Source organism: Esox lucius, chromosome 20 (assembly GCF_011004845.1).
Source record: "Esox lucius isolate fEsoLuc1 chromosome 20, fEsoLuc1.pri, whole genome shotgun sequence".
NCBI lineage: Eukaryota > Metazoa > Chordata > Actinopteri > Esociformes > Esocidae > Esox > Esox lucius.
The window spans coordinates 24,643,715-24,666,607 of NC_047588.1; the positions used below are offsets into that span (position 1 = coordinate 24,643,715).

General features: G+C 40.4%; 1 protein-coding gene across 2 annotated transcripts in view; it reads right to left on the minus strand.

Annotated features, from left to right (window-relative positions):
• kcnn4 (potassium intermediate/small conductance calcium-activated channel, subfamily N, member 4) overlaps positions 1-22,893 on the minus strand; it is a 40,438-nt gene that overhangs the window by 5,726 nt on the left and 11,819 nt on the right. Inside the window, exons 2-7 of one of the 2 annotated variants that reach the window (XM_010885013.4) lie at positions 20,573-20,668; positions 15,954-16,417; positions 13,421-13,556; positions 10,087-10,197; positions 6,704-6,825; positions 1,012-1,081 (exon numbers count right to left, since the gene is read on the minus strand). In XM_010885013.4, coding sequence (XP_010883315.2) covers positions 1,012-1,081; positions 6,704-6,825; positions 10,087-10,197; positions 13,421-13,556; positions 15,954-16,417; positions 20,573-20,668 — 999 coding nt within the window. Of the gene's footprint in view, positions 1-986; positions 1,082-6,703; positions 6,826-10,086; positions 10,198-13,420; positions 13,557-15,953; positions 16,418-20,572; positions 20,669-22,893 lie in introns of both variants that reach the window. The other variant, XM_010885014.4, reaches the window with a different exon arrangement.

Genomic DNA, 22,893 nt, shown 5'->3' on the forward strand with positions numbered 1-22,893 from the left:
TTAAACCTCACTGAGTTCTATAAGGAGGAGTGAGCAAAAACCCCAAGAAAAAAGTCAGAGACTTATAAGTGGCTATAAGAGATGTTTATCCCAAGTTGTTGCTGATAATGGACACAAGGTATTGAATGAAGGGGTTCACATATTGTTGTTCACATTACATCTGACTTTTTAAGTAAAACACTTTTGTTTAATAGAAAATTATATTGTATACTTTTGTTTCTGTCCTTTATTTGGAATATCTTTATTACGAATTGGGGTTTAGATAAAGATTTTGAATTTACTTAAATATTTTATACAAAAATACCAACCATCCCTATGGGTTTCACATACTTTCAAGTAGCACTGTACATGCTATATTGGGAACTATATAGGGATGCATATTTATCGACAGTGCTGTGAGAAAATAAGTTCCCCACCTGAGATGTACTTGTTTACATATGACTATTTAAAAAAAAAAAAAACCCAAATAAAGATAACCTTATTCAACAAACCACAACTAAAAATGTAATAAATATTTTTTTACTTATTAAATTATTAAAAAACTGGCCAGCGATGAGTTGAGATCTTAATAGATTTTATACGGTATGTTTTCTCACATGAACACAAATTCAACTGTGCCAATTTTTTGTCACCAGGAAAGTACATGCACCTAATTGGATTGCAATCTGATGGGATGATACAGCTAGGGGTGTATTAAATAACATCTGTTTTTTAAACAAAGCGCCATTTTTCATTTGTTAAATTAATTTACCTTTATCTTTCAGTTGCATTGAAGATCAAATACCCATGTTTTTCAGGGGGTGTCCTCATAGCACTCAATCTATTCAGTCACCAGATTCAACCCAACTGAACTCATCTCGGGAAAGACCAGGATATCGACTGATACATTGTTTTCTCAAACCATCAATGAAACTGGTTTTAATATCTGAGTAATCCTGGGTGTGTTTGTGCGTCATGTTGTGAGCTTTGCCATTAGTTCTACTAACCTACTGTATGGTGTGAATTGTTTACCTTGGGCAGGTCGACCATCTCACTGGCGTAATCTCTCAGCTTCCTTTGCTTGAGGCGCAAGTGCCGGAATCTGTCCAAAACCGAAAAGCAAACAACTGTTAACACTGTGATACCAAGTTTTAAGTGTCTAGGGGCTCATTCCTCCAAGGGTGCGTAGAAACTATCCTGAATGTGTGCTTACGAATCTAACTGAGAATGTTTGTACACATAGAAAATGTAGGATACCGTAGATAAATACAACTTGTTTTACCCTCCGTGGTTGTGCACGAGCTTGGCTATTTGCATTTCGACATGCCCCTAATACCCATTTATATCGAAATCATCCATTCAAAGTTCAATAACGAGTATCTAAGATTTGTTCATAAATCGCTTGAAGTAGACTAACTACAGCATAAGCGCACGAGATGTCTTTGGAGATGTTAGAAAAGCTCTGTACGTTTATACCCTGCAACTTACATTTAGCACTTAATGTATGGGGTATTTAGCACAATCGATTGTGGTATCCTCGCTGTGACATAAAAATTTGTTTTTCATATAGACAACACTTTGGGAAATAACGATTATCAAATTGCTTTAGTTAGTGGACAGCAATGTAACCCTTTGATGCTGCTCTCCCTGATCGAGAGATTTGCGCGCATTATTAGTCAGCCAAGTAAGCTACTTCAAGCAATTTATGAAGATAGACAAATCTTAGATATTAGTTTTTATTGTCATTGAAGTCCTAGTGAAACATACATCAGATTGATATACTGTATCTGCAGGTGCTGTAACATAGTGTATGCATGCTAAATTAATTCATTTGGTTCGCTCTATTGTTGCTCACTTGATAGTGAAAATGAAAACTTCAGTCGTAGCCTCAGCAACACCCGAGGACATACTACGAGTCACTTTTACCGTTTGACTGCTACAGATGCGTGTGTTCATTGCGGAGACGCAATTCACTACTTCCAATGGGCATCCGTAATTCGTTGGTTACGCCTAGATCACACCTACAGCGTCAAAGCAGAAAGCTTGCAGAACATTTTGTGCAGCTACGCAATTATTGAGAACGCATTTATTCTCCACGGATGTTGCATGCTGCTTTTTATAAAAATAGAAAGAATAATTCTCACTGAGCATATTGTGTGTCAAGTAGCTACCTACGTAGGCTACCAATTATTGCTGACAATAAGAAGCTTGCTGACATAACCATACATGGTTTATAGACTTTTCATCCCTCTATCAGTCCCATGTTTCATGAAAACTCAACACAATAAAGATTGTGAAAGAAGGTGGCATAACATGGGCTTTATTACAAGCCCTTCACTTTAGATTTAGTTTAGTTTCTCTTTTTTTTTTTACCAGAGACAAATGACCAGGCATTCACCAGGCGTTAATTTGCACAATACATTTTCTGAAATATGTACTATTAACGTTGTAGCTAATTAATTATCAATTAATATATGTTAAAACATTTTATGAAAAAAGTATTCTATAAGTGCAAAAGAAATTATTGACATTCACCGTTTGCTACTACTTCCACCTTGCTTCCACACCTACAGTTTGAGGCATACCTTGGATAAATCCAACACATACACAAGACCAAACATTCTGCAACTGCTTCTGCACTGCTATGCTGCAAGCCAATCACAGCGTTCCATTTGAAATGAATTAACTTCCAGTATATCACAGCTCATTGACGTTGTAGGTGTGATCGAGGCTATCTGTCTCTAAAAATTCACTCTCAGGCGTGTATGGCAAATCTGCCACTGGAGGATAAGCTTCTCATGCGATTTCACATTTTCTCAGTATGTTAGAATAATTCAGCGAAGGTTGTACACATACCTGTCATTTAGTGACTGTAGTCTGCAGGGTGTTATTATTATAACAAATTAACTGACATGGTCAAATTACATAGCCTGTCGAGGAATGTTGCATGAAATCACAACGGAAAAACAATGAAATCGAAACATTATTTAATTATTTTCCCTACTTTTTTATTAAAAACTTTTTCCACATCAAGCTAGCTTATATTTCATAAGCCGTTCCCTTATTCCACCACTTGACATTGTGCGTACCAAGGTTGTGAACTGAAACTAAAACAGAAACTGAATTTTCTGAAAAAAAAGAAACTAAACTAAAATGGCAATGCACAGTTGCAAATCTAACTAAAATACAAATCTAAACTACTATCATGAATACTGTTTGCTTGTTCAGTTTGCAAAAACACTGAGTGACTAAATGCTGTGACTAGCGAACTAGTCCTACTTATCCCAGAGGAAACATTCTTTGAACATGGACTGTGCATTGCCCCCTACTGCTTACATTGCAGTTGCAGATGTGAAAACATCAAGCATGTCAAATGGACCACAAGTGTTCCAGCAATGTGCGGGATTATTCTGAGTACATAGCAGTGCCTGACGAATCTAAGTGTCTTGATGTGGAAGGATCTCAAGCTTCTGACCTACTGATAAAAGGGAAAAATCCAACAAACCTCAAGGTACACCTGTCCTCAAAACATAAAGTTTATCAAGAAAGGTTGGACAGCAAGAAGGCAAGCAATGTCAGACCACGCAGCTCTGAAACAGACAGCAGTGACCCGTCTATGAGGCAGGTTGGACCGCAAACTCAAGCTGTTTCAAACGAGTTAAAACCTGGCCCACTATTCTATGAAAATGACAAGCCTGCCCTGCAGACAATCTTCTAGTGTATAAATGTTAAACCAGGTAGTCACCAGTGAGTTTACATGGGTCAAGAGGAATTCAATGGAGATGTTGGCAAGTTCCAGTGATGCCAGTCCCACACACTGCAACTGACCCGGAAGGACACCTTGAAGCAACCAAATGTGGATGTGGTCATCATGCTGTCCACAAGTCTTCAGTGACCAATGAACAGTTGACCTCAAGGTGTGGCAAAACACTTGTAAGAGACTGCCCAACTTGATGAAACACCACGTACACAGTGACAAGGCTGCTTGAAATAAAGCCAGCGCTAAATGAGGTTCTGGAGAGGCTGAGCATAGATACTGCTCAATAGTGACTGGTTGAAACGTGAGCAGATAATAAAACTCCTTGAGCCCTTTGCAGTCCACACCGACCAGCTTCAGACTGATAGCCAGTAACTGTCAGAGGTTGTGCCATCCCTGCTGAACCTGGAAGCTCATCTGCAGGCATGTGGGCCAAAGCAACTGACACACAACGCTGAAATCTCTCCATGACAGATTTGTCTTCATTCTAAACCCACAATCTTGAGGGTTTGACTCAACAGCAGTTTTGGCATGTTTGCTGGATCCCTCTATTGTTGTTCGACTGTCTCAGGGGATGACACCACCAGGCATCAAGCCCCTTTGATGGTCATGACAGAGAGAACATCTCCAACTGTTAGTCAACCTTCCAGCACTCTGCTACAGCGATACAGATCCCTCGCATCCTTTTTGGTGTGTATCTCTATTTGGCCCATTTTACAACCAGGGATGAAAGTGCAACTGCTCCACCAAAGAAGTACCTGGAAGGTTGACATTTCTGTATTATTCATTTTTTATTCTAATATTTAGAGATACTGGGACTTTTGATTTCCATGTGCTGTAAACCGTAATCATTAAGATTGAAACTAAAAAGGCTTGAAATGTTTCATTTTATGTGTAAATCTAGAATATGTGTCACTTTCTGATTTGAATAACTAACTTTTCCACAAATGTTATTTTTTTTTAGATGCACCTGTATATAAGTGTTACTTGCATAATTACTTTGCATAATTGTTTTCAACACTCATGCAAAAGATAGTTTTGCAATGCTATTCCTGAAAGGTTCTAACATTTTGAATAAAAGCTTTATTATGCAAATCAGAAAAAGCTTCTGTTACCTGTCCTATTTACCACACATAGCGCCAGAAGAAATTAAGAGACCACTGCACCTTTTTCTTTCCTTTCCAAAAAAGTTGAAGAGTAAAGTTTTGAGTGAGGTCCTCGTTGAAAACACTTAAGATTCTTTTTTATTTGCCAACAAATATGTTTGAATGAAGAAAATGATGGTCATGACTTTATATACAGTAGCATTTGGTATTTTGCAATGGTCAACAATTCAACATCCAGGAGCTTCGTCTTGTTTTTGTTTGGGTAGATTTAAGAAATACCTGTTGGTAAGTTGAAGAAAAATAGAGTTGGAAGTTGAAAGAAACAAGAACCGCTACCAAAAAGACAAAACGAAACCAATACTGGAGGGAACTTCCATAAAGCACTTCTGCACTAAAACGTCTGGTCTTTGAGGCATACTGGGGAGGCCACAGCCAAACAACTGAGGCATTAAAGCTTGAAAAAGTCGAAACCAAATAGTGTCTTAACTGTTTGGCTTTGTATCCCTTCCAAGGTGCTGCGAGTCACTCCCCATGCTTTCTTTCCACTGTGTATTTATAGCGGTCCTGCTAACTGTACAACAGGAAGTCTAATCCCTCCACCCTTACCCTCCCCCAACAAACAAACACACACACACTATTATGATTTATTTCTCACACATTCACACAGCTAGGTTTCCTAGCTTCCTATTTTTAAGGATCCCTGTGAAGTCAAGTAACCCCACACCTCCTTCACTTCATTTTGTGCTGGTAAAAAGGCTATGGGACATCTTGTCAAACAGCAGGGATTAACAATACTGAAAATGTGCATTGTAAAGGATGCAGTGAATGTCAAAGTTCTTAGCTAATATTATGAAAAAGAGCTGTTGTTCAGACAATTAAGCAGTTTTTGAGAGGTTTTTCTCAAATCTTTTGTTGTGATTTGACATGATGCTTTCCTTGATATGAATTCAAATAACATTTTAAAGTTTGTCAGATGATTACAGTCCAGTTGGTTTGGTCATGAGCTTTTGTGGGAGTTGGTCGATTGTATGCAAATTGTCCGTTATAATTTCAAACTTCACTATGACATAATGAGTGTATCCATTTAAATAATTGCACATAGCGACTAACTCTTACACTGAAAGGGTGGGGTGCCAAGCTTGTCGTCCTAAACCGTAGCATCTAAACTAAACAGTCTGAGTACTGTGTTGACAGAGTTAATGACCCGTAAAACCAGCACGACACACAAACACACCGCCCTTGACTGCAAAATGGCTAGCCCTTGTTCAAATGTGACTATATCCCTGCACCAAACTTGAGAAACCTATTTGCCTTCTGAAATCATTGTGTCTCGTCTGACAGTTAATGATACCTCTGCAGCCTCTGTTGCTTTACTGAAGGTGATTCATCTGCTCCTCTCTTTAATGCAGAGCAGATGTATCAACTGTAATGACAAATGGACAATTAATGTATGCTAATTTATTTTGCATCCCTATCACACCAAGAACGGACAATCATACCCTCATATCTGCAGGTTGAGACTTCTGTAACAGGTTCCTATTATGCCTGAGTTTGACTAATTGTAAGTCTGCTGGTGAATTGAGTGGTTTTATAAAATCAATTGTTACATCAAGTAAAGCAATAAAGCATCCATACTATCCCTATTTCAATTGAGTTCAAGTTGCTGTAAATTCAGCCTCTGAACTGTGCTTTAGTGTATTTAAATGGATTCACAAGTATTGCTTCTGAACCAAAAGAGTAGTGAGAAGTTCTGTCCCAGGAACCTGAAGAAGATGCACATGGCAGTAGACAAGCTGATTGCCCACTCCCATCTTCAAACACAAAGGGTATCCTGGAAAGAATTATAACTATGAGGACTTACATTCTGATGGCCTCCAGTAAGCACCTCTGGTGTCTTCGGTGATCTCCACTGTGGCTCTTAGCCAGGTTGGTACGGTGAAGCAGCCAACACTCCCTCAGCACGTTGGCTGCAGCATGGCGGATCTGGGGAGGATGAGGCACCAAATTACAAAATCTGTGTACATACGAACACAAAATGACTGCCTCAGCTAGGGATGATATTTTATGGAAATGTGATGCAATAAGATACAGTGGCCCTCCAAATTATTCACCTGCTTGGACTTTTCCACATGTTGTTTTACAACATGAAATCAAAATGGTTGACTGAGGTTTTAGACACCGATCAACATGAAAGTCCATAATATCGAAGTGAAAAATAAAATCGACACATTGTTCTAAATGAATTACAGATGCAAAACAGAAAATTATTGATTCTGTTAGTATTCACCTTACTTGGTAAATATTTGGTGGAGGCACCTTTGGCAGCAATTACAGCCCTGTGTCTATTTGGATGCATCTCTACCAGCTTTGCAAATCTGGACACAGCAATTTTTGCCCATTCTTTGGAAAATTGCTCAAGCTCTGTCAAGTTGGATGGGGATATTTGGCGAACAGCAATTTTCCAACTCATTCCGCATTATCAATTGGATTGAGGTTCAGGCTCACGACCCATCTTCAATGCTCTTACTGAGGGAAGGAGTTGTTGGCCAAGATCTTGCGATACATGGCCCCATCCATCCTCCCCTCAATACGGTGCAGTCGTCCTGTCCCTTTTGCAGACTGTGGTCCCAGCTCTCTTCAGGTCATTGACCAGGTCCTGCCATGTATTTCTTGGCTGATCCCTCACCTTCCTCATGATCATTGATGCCCCACGAGGTGAGATCTTGCATGGAGCCCAAGACTGAGGGAGATAGACCGTCATCTTGAACTTTTTCCATTTTCTAATAATTGCGTCAACAGTTGTTGCCTTCTCACCAAGCTGCTTGCCTATTGTCCTGTAGCCCATCCCAGCCTTGTGCAGGTCTACAATTTTATTGATGCCTGGTGGTGTCACAGCTCTCTGGTCTTGGCCATTGTGGAGAGGTTGGAGTCTGTTTGATTGAGTGGTAGGTGATCAAATACTTATGTCATGCAAAAAATGCAAATTAATTATTAAAAAATCATACAATGTGAATTTCTGGATTGTAGTTTTAGATTCCGTCTCTCACAGTTGAAGTGTACCTATGATAAAAATTACAGACCTCTACATGCTTTGTAAGTAGGAAAACCCGCAAAGTCGGCAGTGTATCAAATACTTGTTCTCCCCACTGTAGCTAATGGTGGCACCACCATGCTTCACAGTAGGGATGCTGTTTTCAGGACAAAGTGTTGTTAGACTTGTGCTAAACATAGTGCCTAGTGTTGAGACCCAAAAGCTTTATTTTGGTCTCTTCAATGTGCCATTTTCTTAAATATGTACAATACCAGTCATTGGTTTGGACATCTACTCATTCAAGAAAAGTTCTTTAGTTTTACTATTTTCCACAATGTAGAATAATAGTGAAGCCATCAAAACTGAAATATCACATGGAAGCGTGGAGCAACCCAAAAAGTGTTGAATCAAAATACATTTCATATTGCTATATCAAAGAGTAGCCACCCTTTGATATAGCCTTGAACAGCTTTGCACATTCTTGGCATTCTCTTAACCAGCTTCATTAGATAGTCACCTGACTCAGCATTGACTCAGCAATTTCTTGTTGTTGCTTATTCTTTTTTGGGGTTCTAGTTTAGGTAACTTCGTGAGAATTGCTGATGTAAAAATTACTTTATAAAATAAATATGATTGATAGATTCAGGAGGGGTTAGCTACACTAGTGTAGAACTGGCCCAGACTCGGGAGGTGTTAGCTACACTAATGTAGAACTGGCCTGGACTCACTAATGTTTGCTAAATGTTTGCTAAAAACAGAAAGGGATGAAAATAGCCATCAGTGGGGTACTAATTCCCTTGTCCTCTCTTTGATTCTATTTATGTCTGCTGTTCTTCCTGCCGAGGACATCATAACTGGCCTACTCTCTGAGCCTGGTGATGTCACACCGGTTGGCCGTGTGATGTGTTGTCCTGTGTGTGGGGTTGTTATTAGAGGCCGTCAGGGTCTGCGGCCAGATGTCTTCCCTTATTCTTCCCATCAGCGTAAATCAGGGCAACAATGGACAGCTACGTGTGCACGCAACCACTAAACAACCACAAACACACGTAAGGATGCATCCAGCCAGAGGATGTGTCCAGTGCCAGGGAGGAAGTGTTTATATCCTCAGTAGACAAGTACTCACTGAAAACACCATGCAGCCTTCAACCTGGTGCAGCTCAGCTGAATCCTCCCAAAAACATGACTTATATTTTAGAGAGTTACATATAGGAATGGTCCGGATATGGAAATAATGCAAGTCTCTGCCATTGAGCTGGTTTCTTTTCAGGTTGATCCTTGTTCCCTTTGATAAATAAACCCATGGATCCTGACCGAGACCGCAGGTAAACCCCCAGACACAAACAGACAGAGGTAACCCCTCAGACACAAACAGGCCTTACCCCTCGACATTATGACACACATTAGGTTTTCAGTTACAGCAGTAATTGTAAACACACACAAACAGGACACACATCAGCGCATCCAGTTTCCTGCTGGTCCGAGCACCCCGCCCTGAACTGACACAAGTCTCTTTCCTGACAGGGACACGATTGTTTCCTCCTTTTGACGCCTTTTGGAGACTATTACGAGATTGGCGGGACCCACCTCCCATCCCCCTGTCCCCCCTCCCCCCGTCTTTTTCCCACACTATCCTGCCCTCTGGAATGCCCTATTTAAGGAAAAAATAATATTATAAAAAGACTCTAAAACCATAACACGCGTGCGACGAAGAAAGTATTGCTGCGTCCACCCTGAAGGCCTCATCCGTTGTGTCATGAGTTCTGTTTTTCTTTTTAGACGAAGGGAACCTTTGAAAGGAGGGGGCTGGTACCAGTTATCAGTGTGAGCCGGTGCTTTGCAGCTTCACTATATGTTTTGGTTATCATTCAGTTGAAGTACTGGAAAGACGGCATAAATTAACTTTATGAAAAATGGCAAAAACATGTTAACTGATTCCTTTTATTACAGAGTCGCTGACATGTGGCACACCTGAGAGAAAACCCTCAACCCTTACTGGTTATATCGAAGACCTTGTTACTGGCTTGTCATTGAATGATTCATGGAGTTGTTCTGACTGATTGACGCAGCTGTTCTGAGTGATTGACGCAGCTGTTCTGAGTGATTGACGCAGTTGTTCTGAGTGATTGACGCAGCTGTTCTGAGTGATTGACGCAGTTGTTCTGAGTGATTGACGCAGTTGTTCTGAGTGATTGAAGCAGTTTTGCATCTCTCACCCGTTTAGAGATCTGAATGTCCATCATGAAGAAGTGCACATGTTTCTCTCCTTTGTTCAGGGCCAGCTTCTTGGTCATGACAGCCACCAGCATGGCAGTGCAGGCAACACCCTGAGGAAGAAAAACATAGAGTTCGCAAAATATGCATGTCAAAGGAGCTCTGGAGCTTCCCTGCTGTTCAGTCAACTATAAAATAGACACTGATGTTATTTTACTGTTGGTTATTACATAGATGTTACTTGTAGATCAATTATTTCCCCATTTAGGGGTGAGATGTTACTAGTGATATGGAAATAAGCTTGGCACTGATATAATAGAATGGTTTCACTATGAAAATAACATAGACCCATTGCTGAATAAAGAACTACAAAATGCTGATAAATTCTCAGACACACCACAGTATGAATCAGTGACATGCACTCTAAAATCCAATCAAAGTGAGAAAGGGAATTGTCTCAATACATTCAAAATGATCACATAAACTACACTTTTAGCCAGGTGTTCTCCATTCACTGCCCATGGCCCAGATTACTGCTACTTTTCTATTGTACCTGGTAGTTGACTGTGTTTACCTGTTGTCCCAGAACTAAATTATTATGTCAAAGAATTAGACTAAATGTAATCTAGGTCCCGGGCCTGGAAATGAGAATAACTGAAAACATAGAGTTTTAATGTTATTCATTTACAATTAAGTGCAATTGTATAAGTGTAATTAAACAAACAACTTTGACAGTGGAATCTGTTAAATTCTGGATTAAAATTGAAGACTGATCTTTACCTGTTTTCCTTCCCTTGTTTGCATAAGTAAAAGAAAGAGAGAGAAAGAAAGAAAGAAAGAAAGAAAGAAAGAAAAAGGTCTGATAAAGCAAAACAAGTATACTGGCAAGCATGCCAACAGGTCAGTCAGGACACGAAGTTGATGCTAGAAGTCATTTAGAACAATTTATCACAAATGCTGTACTTTACCCAAGAGCTACCAAAATACTATTTTGTCTCCTTTACATCATCAGCCAACTCTCTGGACTGCCATGGGCATGACTGGAACCAAAGATCATGTGTGTGAATTTGATTGGGGGTAATCTGGGAATTCCCAGAGATCCATCCAAACCCCACTGATAAAATGAGGCAAGCCCTCTGCTCTGATCATCATTCCAATACAGATGGGTTACAGGTGAACCGCTACACTCATTGGCCCGGAGAGCTGCCCTATTGGGAAAAATGGTTTTTTCCAAGTCATGGGCACAGGTTGGCACGCCCTCATTTTCCAGTAGTGCCAAAGGCAATAAACCACCTAAAAATGGAAATGGTGGAAAGTTTTCCCTTAAAAAAGGGGAAAGCATATAAAAACAAGAGTAGAGGGAGAGAAAAAGGAGTGAAAGCTTATTTTCCACTGTGTCAGGGAGGTGTTGCGTGCCTCTGCCGGTCTTGTGACCTGCCACCGCTTATCTGCTATGATCGGAAATGGCCAGAGCTATAGTCATTGCCTAACTGATTGAAAACTCTAACTTTCTTGCTCTCCCTCCCAATCTACAGTTGGCTGGCTACCCAAACGCCTTGCTCAAGTCAAGTGTATAGCATGCCCACAGAGTCTGGATCTGACCACATCCTTGGTGACTTCACAAAACAATCGCAACATCTGATTGGTCCCAGTAACAGATGGGTTGGGCTGGGCTAGAGCCAGAAAACAGAGGGGTGAAGCTGCATTTTGACATTACCTAAAACTACTTTCGCCACAATGGATGCAGTGCCAGACTGAAGAAAAAATATAGCAGCAGAAGATTTCTGTTAGAGTTGTCAGGCAAACTCTATAGTAGGATGCCCCTCTACCTATACTCTCCATCTGTCTCTTTTTCTCACTGTGATATAACAACTTTCCCCTGAACCCTTGTCTCTCATTCTAATCCTTGTAGTCTGATTAAACCTACATCCCTAGATATTGACCTATACATTCTTACTCGAAGGTGAATTGTTTTGTAAACAATTACATTACACCTGAAATGTATTTACGGTACTTTTCCTGGCACTCAGACTGCTTGAATATATGACTAACTGGGCTTAGGTTTACAGTGCCTTTTTCTACTTCAGTGCTTTTTTTCTACTGCATGAACCCTATAATGGGTGTAACCAAAGCACTCGAGTTAGAGACATAACAATACATGTGTCCATAACAACGCCGCTCTTGTCGTTCAACAAGTGAAAGGTCATATTTTGTTATCACATAGAGCACCTTGGGGCTGCATTCTGTATGAAATGTCCTCTAAAAATAAAGTTCAACATTATCAACCCAGGTCCCACTGTAACCTTCCATGTCTCCCCTCCTCTCTTCCGTTTCAAGACGCCTACATAACAACATGGTTTATAGGGGCAAAGACAGCTCTCAACTTCGACTTCAGTGTGTGTGAGAAGAGTGTGATGGAAATGCTGGTTGGTATTCCAGGGCCTTAGCTACTGTGTGTGGGGTGATAGAGTGCCTGGTACCAGAGAGGCTCACAGATGCACTTCACTAAACCATTAACCAACAGCCTTTATCTCAAATTTAAATACACACAATCAACACATCGGTCATTCTCTCTGAACATGTCCTACTACACAGTTCGACCACTGAGAGAACAGAACAATAGTATAGTGGAGTAGTGCCAAATCTAGTTTTGGATTAGCACGGAATGGCATGTCATTCCTTCTGTATGTGCCTAACCTAACGTAGCAGGTGTTCAAAGAAACGCCTGAAACTAGATCCCCTGCTCTTGACGAGAAGAAATAGATAGTACACTGGGGGAGGTTCTCCTCTCCACTGTTCAAGCAATCCGACTTGTGTGGAGGAGGTGTTCAGGCAGCGTTTCATCTTGTTAATGTCTGAAAGTGACAGGGTGGTATGTACCTGCAGATGGTGGTATGGACCCAGCGGCCAGCTGTCACCAGCAAAGTAATTTTTTGGATTAGATACCACGGTTCTTCAACTGTACGTCAATATGTTTTGAACCAATACCCAAGAAGTTCATGAATCTGACAAGAAAAAAATATATATTGCTTTGTCCTTGAGCAAGATTGTTAACCCTAATCTCTCCTGTAAATGGTACTGGATAAGACGCTAAATGACTAAAATGTAATGGAAAGTTTAAGAGCCCTGAATATAATTAACAGTACCCTTGATTCTTCTAACTGCAAAGACGTAGAGCCATTTGAGGAAAATGTACAGTAGATTATGTACTCTAATTTACAGCTGTACTTTACAGCTGTGCTAAAATGTGACCTTCCAAATGGATGCTTTATCATGCTTAGATGGCTGAAATGTGAATTCACCCTCCCTCCATTTCTGTCATCCAAACATATTTACCATGACTCCAGTGAAGAGGCACACCAATTTGCCACAGCTGGTTTTGGGGGACACATCTCCATATCCCACGGTGAGGAAGGTGATGGCAATGAGCCAGAGAGCTGTGTCCATGCGACCCGTCGTCTCCTGCGTTTGCCTGTAGATGGTAAAACAGCTGGGGTCACACAAAACAAAGCTAAATACATACAGACGGGTGACAAATTTAAAGGAAAAACCATCATAAAGTGTCTCAGTAAAGCGTTTGGCCAGAGCCGCCAGAACAATGTGCCTTGGCATTGATTCTACAAGTCTGTGGAACTCTACTGGATGGTGGGAACATTATTCTTCCAGAAGATATTCCCTCATTTGGTGTTGTGAGGATGGCGGTGGAGAGCACTGTCTAAAAAATGGGTTGAGATCTGATGACTGCCAAAGCCGTGTCATCATTCAATGACCACTCTTGGCCTGTGGATGTGGGCATTGTCATCCTGGAAGAGACCCCCCACATCAGGATAGAAATGTTTCAGCATAAGATAAAGGGGATCACTCAGAAAATATTTTTGATAACTTTAGTGACCCTTCTCTTTAAGATGACAAGTAGACCCAAACCATGCCTGGAAAATTCCCTCACTTCATAACAGAGCCTCAGGACCCCCTCAGTGTAACATTCAAGCCTGTACGGTTGTCTTGCTGTTTGCCGCACATGCGCTCACTCGTCAAGAATATGGTGAAGGATGACTCATCTGACCATATAACTGTCATTATTTTCCTTTATGTACTGCAACCCTAATATAATGTTTCTCTGTGTTGTTGTTGATGGACAGTTTGACAGTTTGACCACGTTCTGCATTGACTTTCTCAGTCACCTGGGAAAAAGTTGCTCATCTGTTTTTCTTCACATACTGCAGTAATGCATGAGCATCAATGTCATCGAATGTGCACTTTCCACCACAATTTACGACCCTGTTTACATATTTGTTTCCCATTGGTCTTAATGCAGATGTAACTCTAATCACTGTTCCTATTAATTCACTAGCACGTTGAGCAGTCTTTGTCTGAAGCTCCTGCCATCTGTGCCCCTATAATGAACCCTCTTTTAAAGTCCCTTAGATCCTTTCCTCCTGCTGTCTTCATCCAAAACTCTGTTCAACAGGGCTTAGCATTGTTATACACGCCACAGAATATGATCGGATGTTAAGTTCTTAATTGTATCATGCATTACACCTGTATGGAAGCATCTGCATTCATTATGTTCCTCCACTGATTAGTTCAGGTTTTTCCTTTAATTTCTCAGCTGGCTGTATGTATCGTCTTACATTAAGATATTCATAGAGTTCATACAGTAGATCTTATTGGATGTCCAAGTGAATCTGTGAGTCAGACAAAGTCAGAGATACACTGGCTAGGAAACCTATATGTGACATTTTTTATCTGGACATCCAAATATCCATGAATTTAGTTACACTGTGATTTATTTAAATCAGGGGTGGCCAAACTAGGGCCTGCGGGCCTAATCTGGCAATTCCAACTGGCACACAGTACGTAATCAAATTGTTTTGAGGGGAAGTAAAAAAGAACTCACTAGCCCATTCTAATCTGAATAGAAATTATTTCGACATTATAAGGGACCTACTGTATTAATGTTAAAATGTTTTGCTCTTTCCTGGCCTGCAAATAATTTATGATAAACAAATGTGGCCAAAAGTTTGCCCACCCCTGATCTAAATCTATGGTGGCTGTGTGGGTAGTAATGCAATATTTGTTTCGATTTGATGAAAAGGAACATGGAGATGAAATGATCTAGTCAGAAGGTTAAACAGCCTTAGAAATAAGTGGTTGCATATCTGTTTCAATTAGAGAAAAGAGAACATGGAAGGGAAACTATCTAGAGAAAAAGTGAAACAGCCACAGAAATGGGTAGACTTTGAAAATATTTGTTTCCTTGAGTGTCCTATTAACCATTTTAATATAACATTAAATGTTCTATTGTCTCAATGGAACTACAGTACTATACAGTAAAATCTTTTACACCTATTTGTTGCTAATCAGAAGTCCTACAAACTGTTCATCATCAGACTAGATTACCAAACCATCACATTTTGATTAACATGCAGATTAATTGATAAACATTAACTATAGAGGCCTGGGATGGTACATATATATATATATATATATATATATATATATATATATATATATATATATATTGGTTCACAAGGAAGAAAGATATTAGCTACTTTGAGCAACTATATGGCCTACTCCATTTGTTATTAACTACGGGGTGAGGTATGGGGTTGTAGACCCACTTGCATGTGTGTGTGTCAGTCTGTCTGTCTCTGCTGTCATAGCAATGTGTTATATTAAGATATTTGACTTTTCTTCTGTAATTTGTCAAAGTTGGAAAGTTTAACAACTTTCACTGCGCGTCTACATTTCCTCTTCCGTCACACAGACATCCCTCAGTGCGTGTAAATCTCAAAGTGGAGAGAGAGTGTGTGTGTGTGTGTGTGTGTGTTTGTGTGTGAGGGACAGTGTTTGCATCCCGCTACTCCACCTCTCACACAGCGTGAGCATCCAGGAGGCGATGAGCCAGAAGAGGAAGATGAAGACGGTCAGCGTGCGCCCCGGGTACTTGTTCATCAGCACCTTGAGCACAAAGCGGAACGTGAAGTTGATGTTGTTGAGTGACCCGATACTCCTGTAGGAGGCACTGAGCAGCACTTTGCTGTGCAACAGGATTGCTCTGTGGACTAGGTACAGCCTGAGGAACATCAGTGCCGATAGCAGCAGCTCTGTGTCCATTAATGCCTCTCCGTAGTGAAATGACACACACAGCGGAGGCGAGTTGGAGGAGTTGACCTTTACACCCTCCCTGGCCAGAGGCGCGGAGCTGCCCACCTCCCAGTAGGTGCCCACAGGGTGGATGGCACAGACCAACAGCTCCAGGGAGATGCCCAGCACCCTGGGGCTCGTCATGGCGATGCGCCAGTCCACCTGGTTGTGGTCGATGATGAAGAGCTGGAGAAGGTGGGGAGAGGGGAGGTACAGGAGAGACAGGGATGAGGGAGAGCAGGTGGGAGTGGAGAGGTAGAAAACAAGGAAAATATAGCGACAGAAAGAAAGTGATTGCATGGGAGAGACAGGAAAGAAAAGCTTGTTAATAGAGGCCTGTTAATTTGATGAGGCATTAAGTAAATACAGACTAACTAAAGGTAGCAGTTAAAAATAGGAGTGACAGGGACATGATTCATTTTTTTTTTTTTGAGACAGGCCAAGGCAAACAAAGACACACCCGAGCAGACAGAGCCAGCAAAAGTCAAGAATGTGGGAGTTGTGACACAAGATAGAATCAAATCTTTTCTAGCCTTAGGTTGACATGACACAACACCCATATATCACTTTAACAATGAATGATTAATGTGTTTTCTCAACATCAGATTTATGTTGCTTTGTGGTGTCGTTTTAACTCATGACAATTAAAACTGCAATATGCATATCAGGAAACAGTTCCTCACAGTGCAGAAGCGGGACTTCAGCCACCTCCATTGAAATTGCCACACCTCGTTCTTAAACGTGCTACCTGGAGTTTAATCTTGGGAGCACCAAAATAAAAGAATAAAAACAAACACACTGAGTAAATGTATTGCCCCAACACTCTTCTTTACATCTGATAGGTAACGTTCACATGTTTGGGGTGACTTAGAAATGTCCTTGTCCTTGTTTTCCATGAAAATATACATGAGATTAGATTTAGATTCAACTTTATAGTCACTGAACAAGTACACACACAGTACAACGAAATGCAGTTGGCATCTAACCAGAAGTGCAAATAGAAGAGGGCAGGAAATGTACATAATTTAAGCATTAATTATAGTGTATGTTACAAGTGGAATGTGTAGACGTGCAATGAAGGCCAATGCAGTACAAATGTCAATTCTAAATGTGCAATGAAGGAAAATGAAAATTAGTTTGAATAGGAAATATAGCAAAAATCTATAGGAAATAATGTTAGACAAATAAGGTTGACAAGGTTAGAAATAATGATTTTTAATTGAAATAATAATTGTGTCCTTCAAACTTTGCTTTGGTCAAATAATCCTCAATTACAGCCCTGCAGACCTTTGGCCTTCTTGTTGTAAATGTTTGGAGGTAATCTGAGGAGATTTCACCCCATGCTTCCTGAAGCACCTCCCACAAGTTGGATTGGCTTGATGGGCACTTCTTACGTACCATATGGTCAAACTGCTCCTACAGCAGCTCAGTAGGGTTGAGATCCGGTGACTGTGCTGGCCACTCCATTATAGACAGAATACCAGCTGACTGTGTCTTACCTAAATAGTTGTTGCATAGTTTGGAGCTGTGCTTTGGGTCATTGTCCTGTTGTAGGAGGAAATTGGCTCATGTCAAGCACTGTCCACAGGGTATGGCATGGTGTTGCAAAATGTGATAGCCTTCCTTCATCAAGATCCCTTTTACCCTGTAAAAATCTACCACTTTACCACCACCAAAGCACCCCATCTGAACACCTCAAACTTAGATTTGTGTGTCCATAACAGTTTTTGTCCTCTGTCCATTGTCTGTGTTCTTTTGCCCGTCTTAGTCTGAGATATGGCTTTTTCTTTGGAACTCTACCTAGAAGGCCAGCATCCCAGAGTAGCCTCTTCACTGTCGTAAAGACTGGTGTTTTGAGGCTACTATTTAATGAAGCTGCCAGTTGTGGAGCTGTGAGGTGTCTGTTTCTCAAACTAGACACTGTAATGTATTTGTCTTCTTGCTTGGTTGTACATCGAGAACTCCCAAACCTCTTTCTATTCTGGATAGAGCCAGTTTGCGCTGTTCTGTGAAGTGAGTAGTATACAGCATTGTATGAGATCTTTAGTTTCTTGGTAATATCTCTTATGGAATAACCTTCATTTCTCAGAACAAGAATATAATAGTTTCTGGCCATTTTGAGCCAGTAACTGAACGCAAAATTCATGATGCTCCAGATACTCAACCAGTCTAGAGAACCTTCTTTTATCAGCACAACAGTTTTCAGCTGTGCTACAATCATTGAAACATGTTTTTTAATAGATCAAGTAGCCTTTTAAAATGATAAACTTGGATTAGCAAATATAAGGTGCCATTGGAACACAGGACTGATGGTTACTGATAATGGATCTCTGACCTCCTATGTAGATATTCCATTAAAGGTCAGACATTTCCAGCTACAACAGTCATTTACAACATTAACAACGTCTACACTGTATTTCTGATAAATTTTATGTTATTATAATGGACAAAAAATGTGCTTTTCTTTTGAAAACAAGGACATTTCTAAGTGCCCACAAACTTTTGAACGGTAGTGTATATCTCTCTCTCCTGCAGCTCCTTGTTCCTGGGCCAAACACGAAACCCCATACAACCACGTCATGCTACTCAGCATTGTCAGCTAGTACACAAATGAATTATGCATATCACACAGCTGTGTCAAGTAGGAGATTTGGTACAGTCAGTTCAGTTAGTTTTGGTTACAATCGATATTGGATTGATCATGTAATGTAGCCTGCTATCCTACTCCAAATTTAATTACGCAGGATCTCAGCTAAAATTCTAGGATTTGAGACCGTTTTTTTAATGGTACATTTGTTCCCCTAATGTTTGGTTTGCTGGTAGTTAGTTAATATTCAATCTATGTAATAAAATAAGTCCTGAGAACCTGTATAGACTGTTCTGGTTTTAAAGTTAGAAGAACGTTTTCTTAAAACCCCCAGAGGTCAATTATCTTGTCTTTGAAACATCAAGACATCATCATGTTTTGTGAGAAATTGCTCTTTGTGTGTATGTGGCAGAGAAATGTTTACTCTATCAGTCTGGCTCTTGCAAATCTACTGGTATAAGGCAGTTTTATGTGAATGTTCTTATAACTCGACAACGCCAAAATTTGCTTAGTTAAGAGCTAAAACATTCTCACACCCTACAAACGTTAGCTTGGATGGACCAAAAGTTAAGAAACTGCTGCCCAGGTAGTGGATAGCAATTACACTTCCTTTATATAAGGAGTGTGACAGGGGATGATATTGGGAAGATGTGTTGCATTGAACTCCTCCCGCACACTGCTCACAGAATGATCAACAAATTATGTTTTTTGTTGACCCATAATATGGAAATGTCATCTTGCTTTTTCTCTATTCATTTCCTCTTCCCTTTCTAGGGGAATGTGTAAAATGTCGCAACTTACACTATATTATTTGTAACTTGAGGCTCTAAATCAATTAGCTGGTGTTTTCAATGTATTTTTAATGAAGTTGGGTTAAAACTGGGTTGCACTGCCAGCATGCTGCGTTTTCCCTAACTAATAAGCTACGCCTCCACCAAAAACCTCAATCCCCTTATCTCCCCGCAGCACTTGTGCAGAGCTCCCCTTCTCTCAGCTAGCCATTCAACTACTGAAGTCAACCCAAAATACGTTCAATGATCAGAAAGTATGTTTTAGGTGCCACTGAACATTCTGAACACCAAGTACATCTAAATTAAACACAAACAAATCTGAACATGCCTAATATAATTAAGAAGAAAAAAATATCAGGCTTCAGATTTGTCGTTCATGTGTCAGTATTAGAATATGAACCTTGTTTTCAGAATTGCATAATGTCCTCACTGTACTGGCAAATGTTTTTGCCTGATTAAAAATAATCTTATTGTGGAGGAAGCATTTTTTTCTGGGTGTTACAAGGCACCTTGCTCATTTTTACAACACATGGTGGTGGGGAAAGCTGTAAAGGAATTGGAAGGATTGTGTCTTAAAGTCCTGGGAGCTGGTGCATTCACAAGGTTTTACAGCGCAAGAATGAAAGAAGGACAACCAACGCAGTCTCTGTGTAAGCCACTTCATGATTACTTCTCCTAGGAAGTCCTGCTGATACTCTGTGTGTGTAATCAAGATATCCTCAAGGGAAAAAAATCTAGAAATTGTGACTATCCAACAAACAAACCAGTTGGCTATAATCAAAGTTTGAAACTAGTACAAGAAAAAATACAATGACAAATTAATTTTGAATAACAAATTAACCCTCATAGAGAACAGGAAAATTCCAATTCGGCCCCAGCCTTCAATTCTACATCCCTCCTGTGATAGACAGCCCTGCTTGACCAGTCAGTAATGGGATCAGAGGTCAGAGAGCACACACTCACCCTGACGTCCTTGTAATGGAAGGCTATGATGAGAATCAGAAGACACCCGGTGGACATGCTAATGGAGCAGTTGATGATAAAGGCATAGCTGGAGCCCTAGGGGAAAGAGTGGGACAATGAAGTTAGACACGAAGGGAGATTTCCAGTTATGTTAACATACGGCTTCTGTTTCGCTTCTTCTACTTTTAGTTGTGTTTATGTAGAATCCCCGTTGGACACTCCACACACATTTTAAAGTATTGACTTGAACTAAAACAAATGAGTCAAACCCTCTGAACTGATGGATGAAAACCATTTTTATTAGCATGAGGAATTGTAATGTACAGAGGCGAGGGCAACGGATGCAGACACAGGCGGATTGGTTTTAATGATATAAAAGAGTGGCCAGAATACGACAGACAAACAGACTTGACACAACATAGGTGAAGGGTTCGAGGCTGAAGGATTGTGTGGCAGCGCTACACAAGATTGGATAAGATCTGACAACAGACTGAACAATGTGGCTGCCATGTATAGGGTAGGCGATGAGCTGATGGGGTCCGCCTGGGCAAGATTGCAATGAGGAACAGATGCAGGTGATTGGGAGGGTGCGTTTGTGTGATGACAGCTAGAAAGCCAGTGAGGTAGAGTGCTTGTGAGGGGCAGGTGGAGAGCCAGCCGTGACAGGTTTCCTAATTCTGATGTTTCTTTCTAATAATGACTTTGACCAATAAATAAATATTTTTCATACGAAATATCTTCTAGAGAATAAAGCTCTGGATTTCCCTGCCAGTGTGAATGCAGACTATGGCAGAGGTGACATGTTGCAAGAGGCTTACATCAGTACAATTAGATTTACACTGGAATGGTATGTTACAAGTCATGTGAAAATAGGATCAGAATGTAGCTTCTGTACATTAAAACATGTATACTTCAACATATCTGAGCTTCGTTATGTGTGTCTTTATGAATCACTCTGTTAGGCAGCAGACAGCTAGACCGATTCTTGGTCATTTTCAGAGTTGATCTGATGGGTCCAAAACAGATCAGTGCAGCCCACTTTGACTTTACACAAGGTGTGCTGTTTATTGCCATGGCATCCAGGCGTGCAACTGATTTAACCTGGATGGAAGTTTTAACAGGGACTTAATGTATTAATGATGGGTGGTTGGAGTTTACAGTCTAAGATTGCACATTTTCAGACAACCTTCGGGAAACTGCAATGCGGAGAGGTGGTATGGTGTGACGTGGGCTACGTTGGCAACATTGATTGTTTTCCACAATTTCAATCTAATTTCACCCAAAGCTCCACATAAGCGTAACATTCATTTGACTATATTATGCATCATGTTGCTTACTCTGAGTGTCTAGGCTACATTTGTTTTATAATGTTTTCCCTTTGGAAACATAATATAATTTCAAGCCCTTTTGAAATGACCTCATTTGTAATAGGCCTAACTGTAATACAGGTTGTTTATCCAGGCCTTGGACAGGCAGAGAATGTGCTATCATCAAAAAGGCCACCCAAGACCAATATGGCGAGCCAGCACCCATCCGTGTTGGCCTTTGGATAAATGCTAGGAGTAGTCTAGGCTGGATTCTGAAGCATTCATCATCATTTCTGAATTCATTATTAATAGAAAGAAAACCCTGCTCTCGATAAGCCTAGTTAATTTGCAACAATTACCTTATGCGTTGTTCGTGCCTGTGGCATACCCAAACAGATGTTAGGTCTAACATTCTTAATTACTTCAATAATCCTAGCTTTATTTAATTTTTTTACAGTTACCACGTTGACGTTGTAGCGGCTGAACCACAGAAACGCATCCTCTTGGCATATAGTCAAACCCAGTACATAACTACCTGGGAAAACAAAGTCCAGCCTGTTGCCCCAAATACTGTATCCTTGACAATCAGCGCAGCCCCCCTTAACCAGAGGTGGTGAACCTCTTGCATTATTCAGTCTCTAATGAAACTCCAAATTATGTGGAAAGATGACCGTGGGCAACTAGAGAAACACTAGCTGTGAGGGGAAACAATACAATGTGGAAAAAGTACCACAAATAGCTTATTTTCCTCATCCAGCATAACCTGGTTTCCAAGAAAATGGTATGCTTAAATACACTGTCATGCAGAGAGGGTATGCCAGACAGCTAGCTATTTTGAGCATCTAATTATCTCACTCATCATGTAGCCTACATTTTCTACAAAGTTTTGATACAACTCATGCTTTTCCAAAATTAGTAATTTGAGTGGTTTCAACATCAGGATAATGTATAGGAAAATGTAATGGAAACATCTGGGTAATTGCCAGATAGTCTACATCTGCTGATGGACCAGCT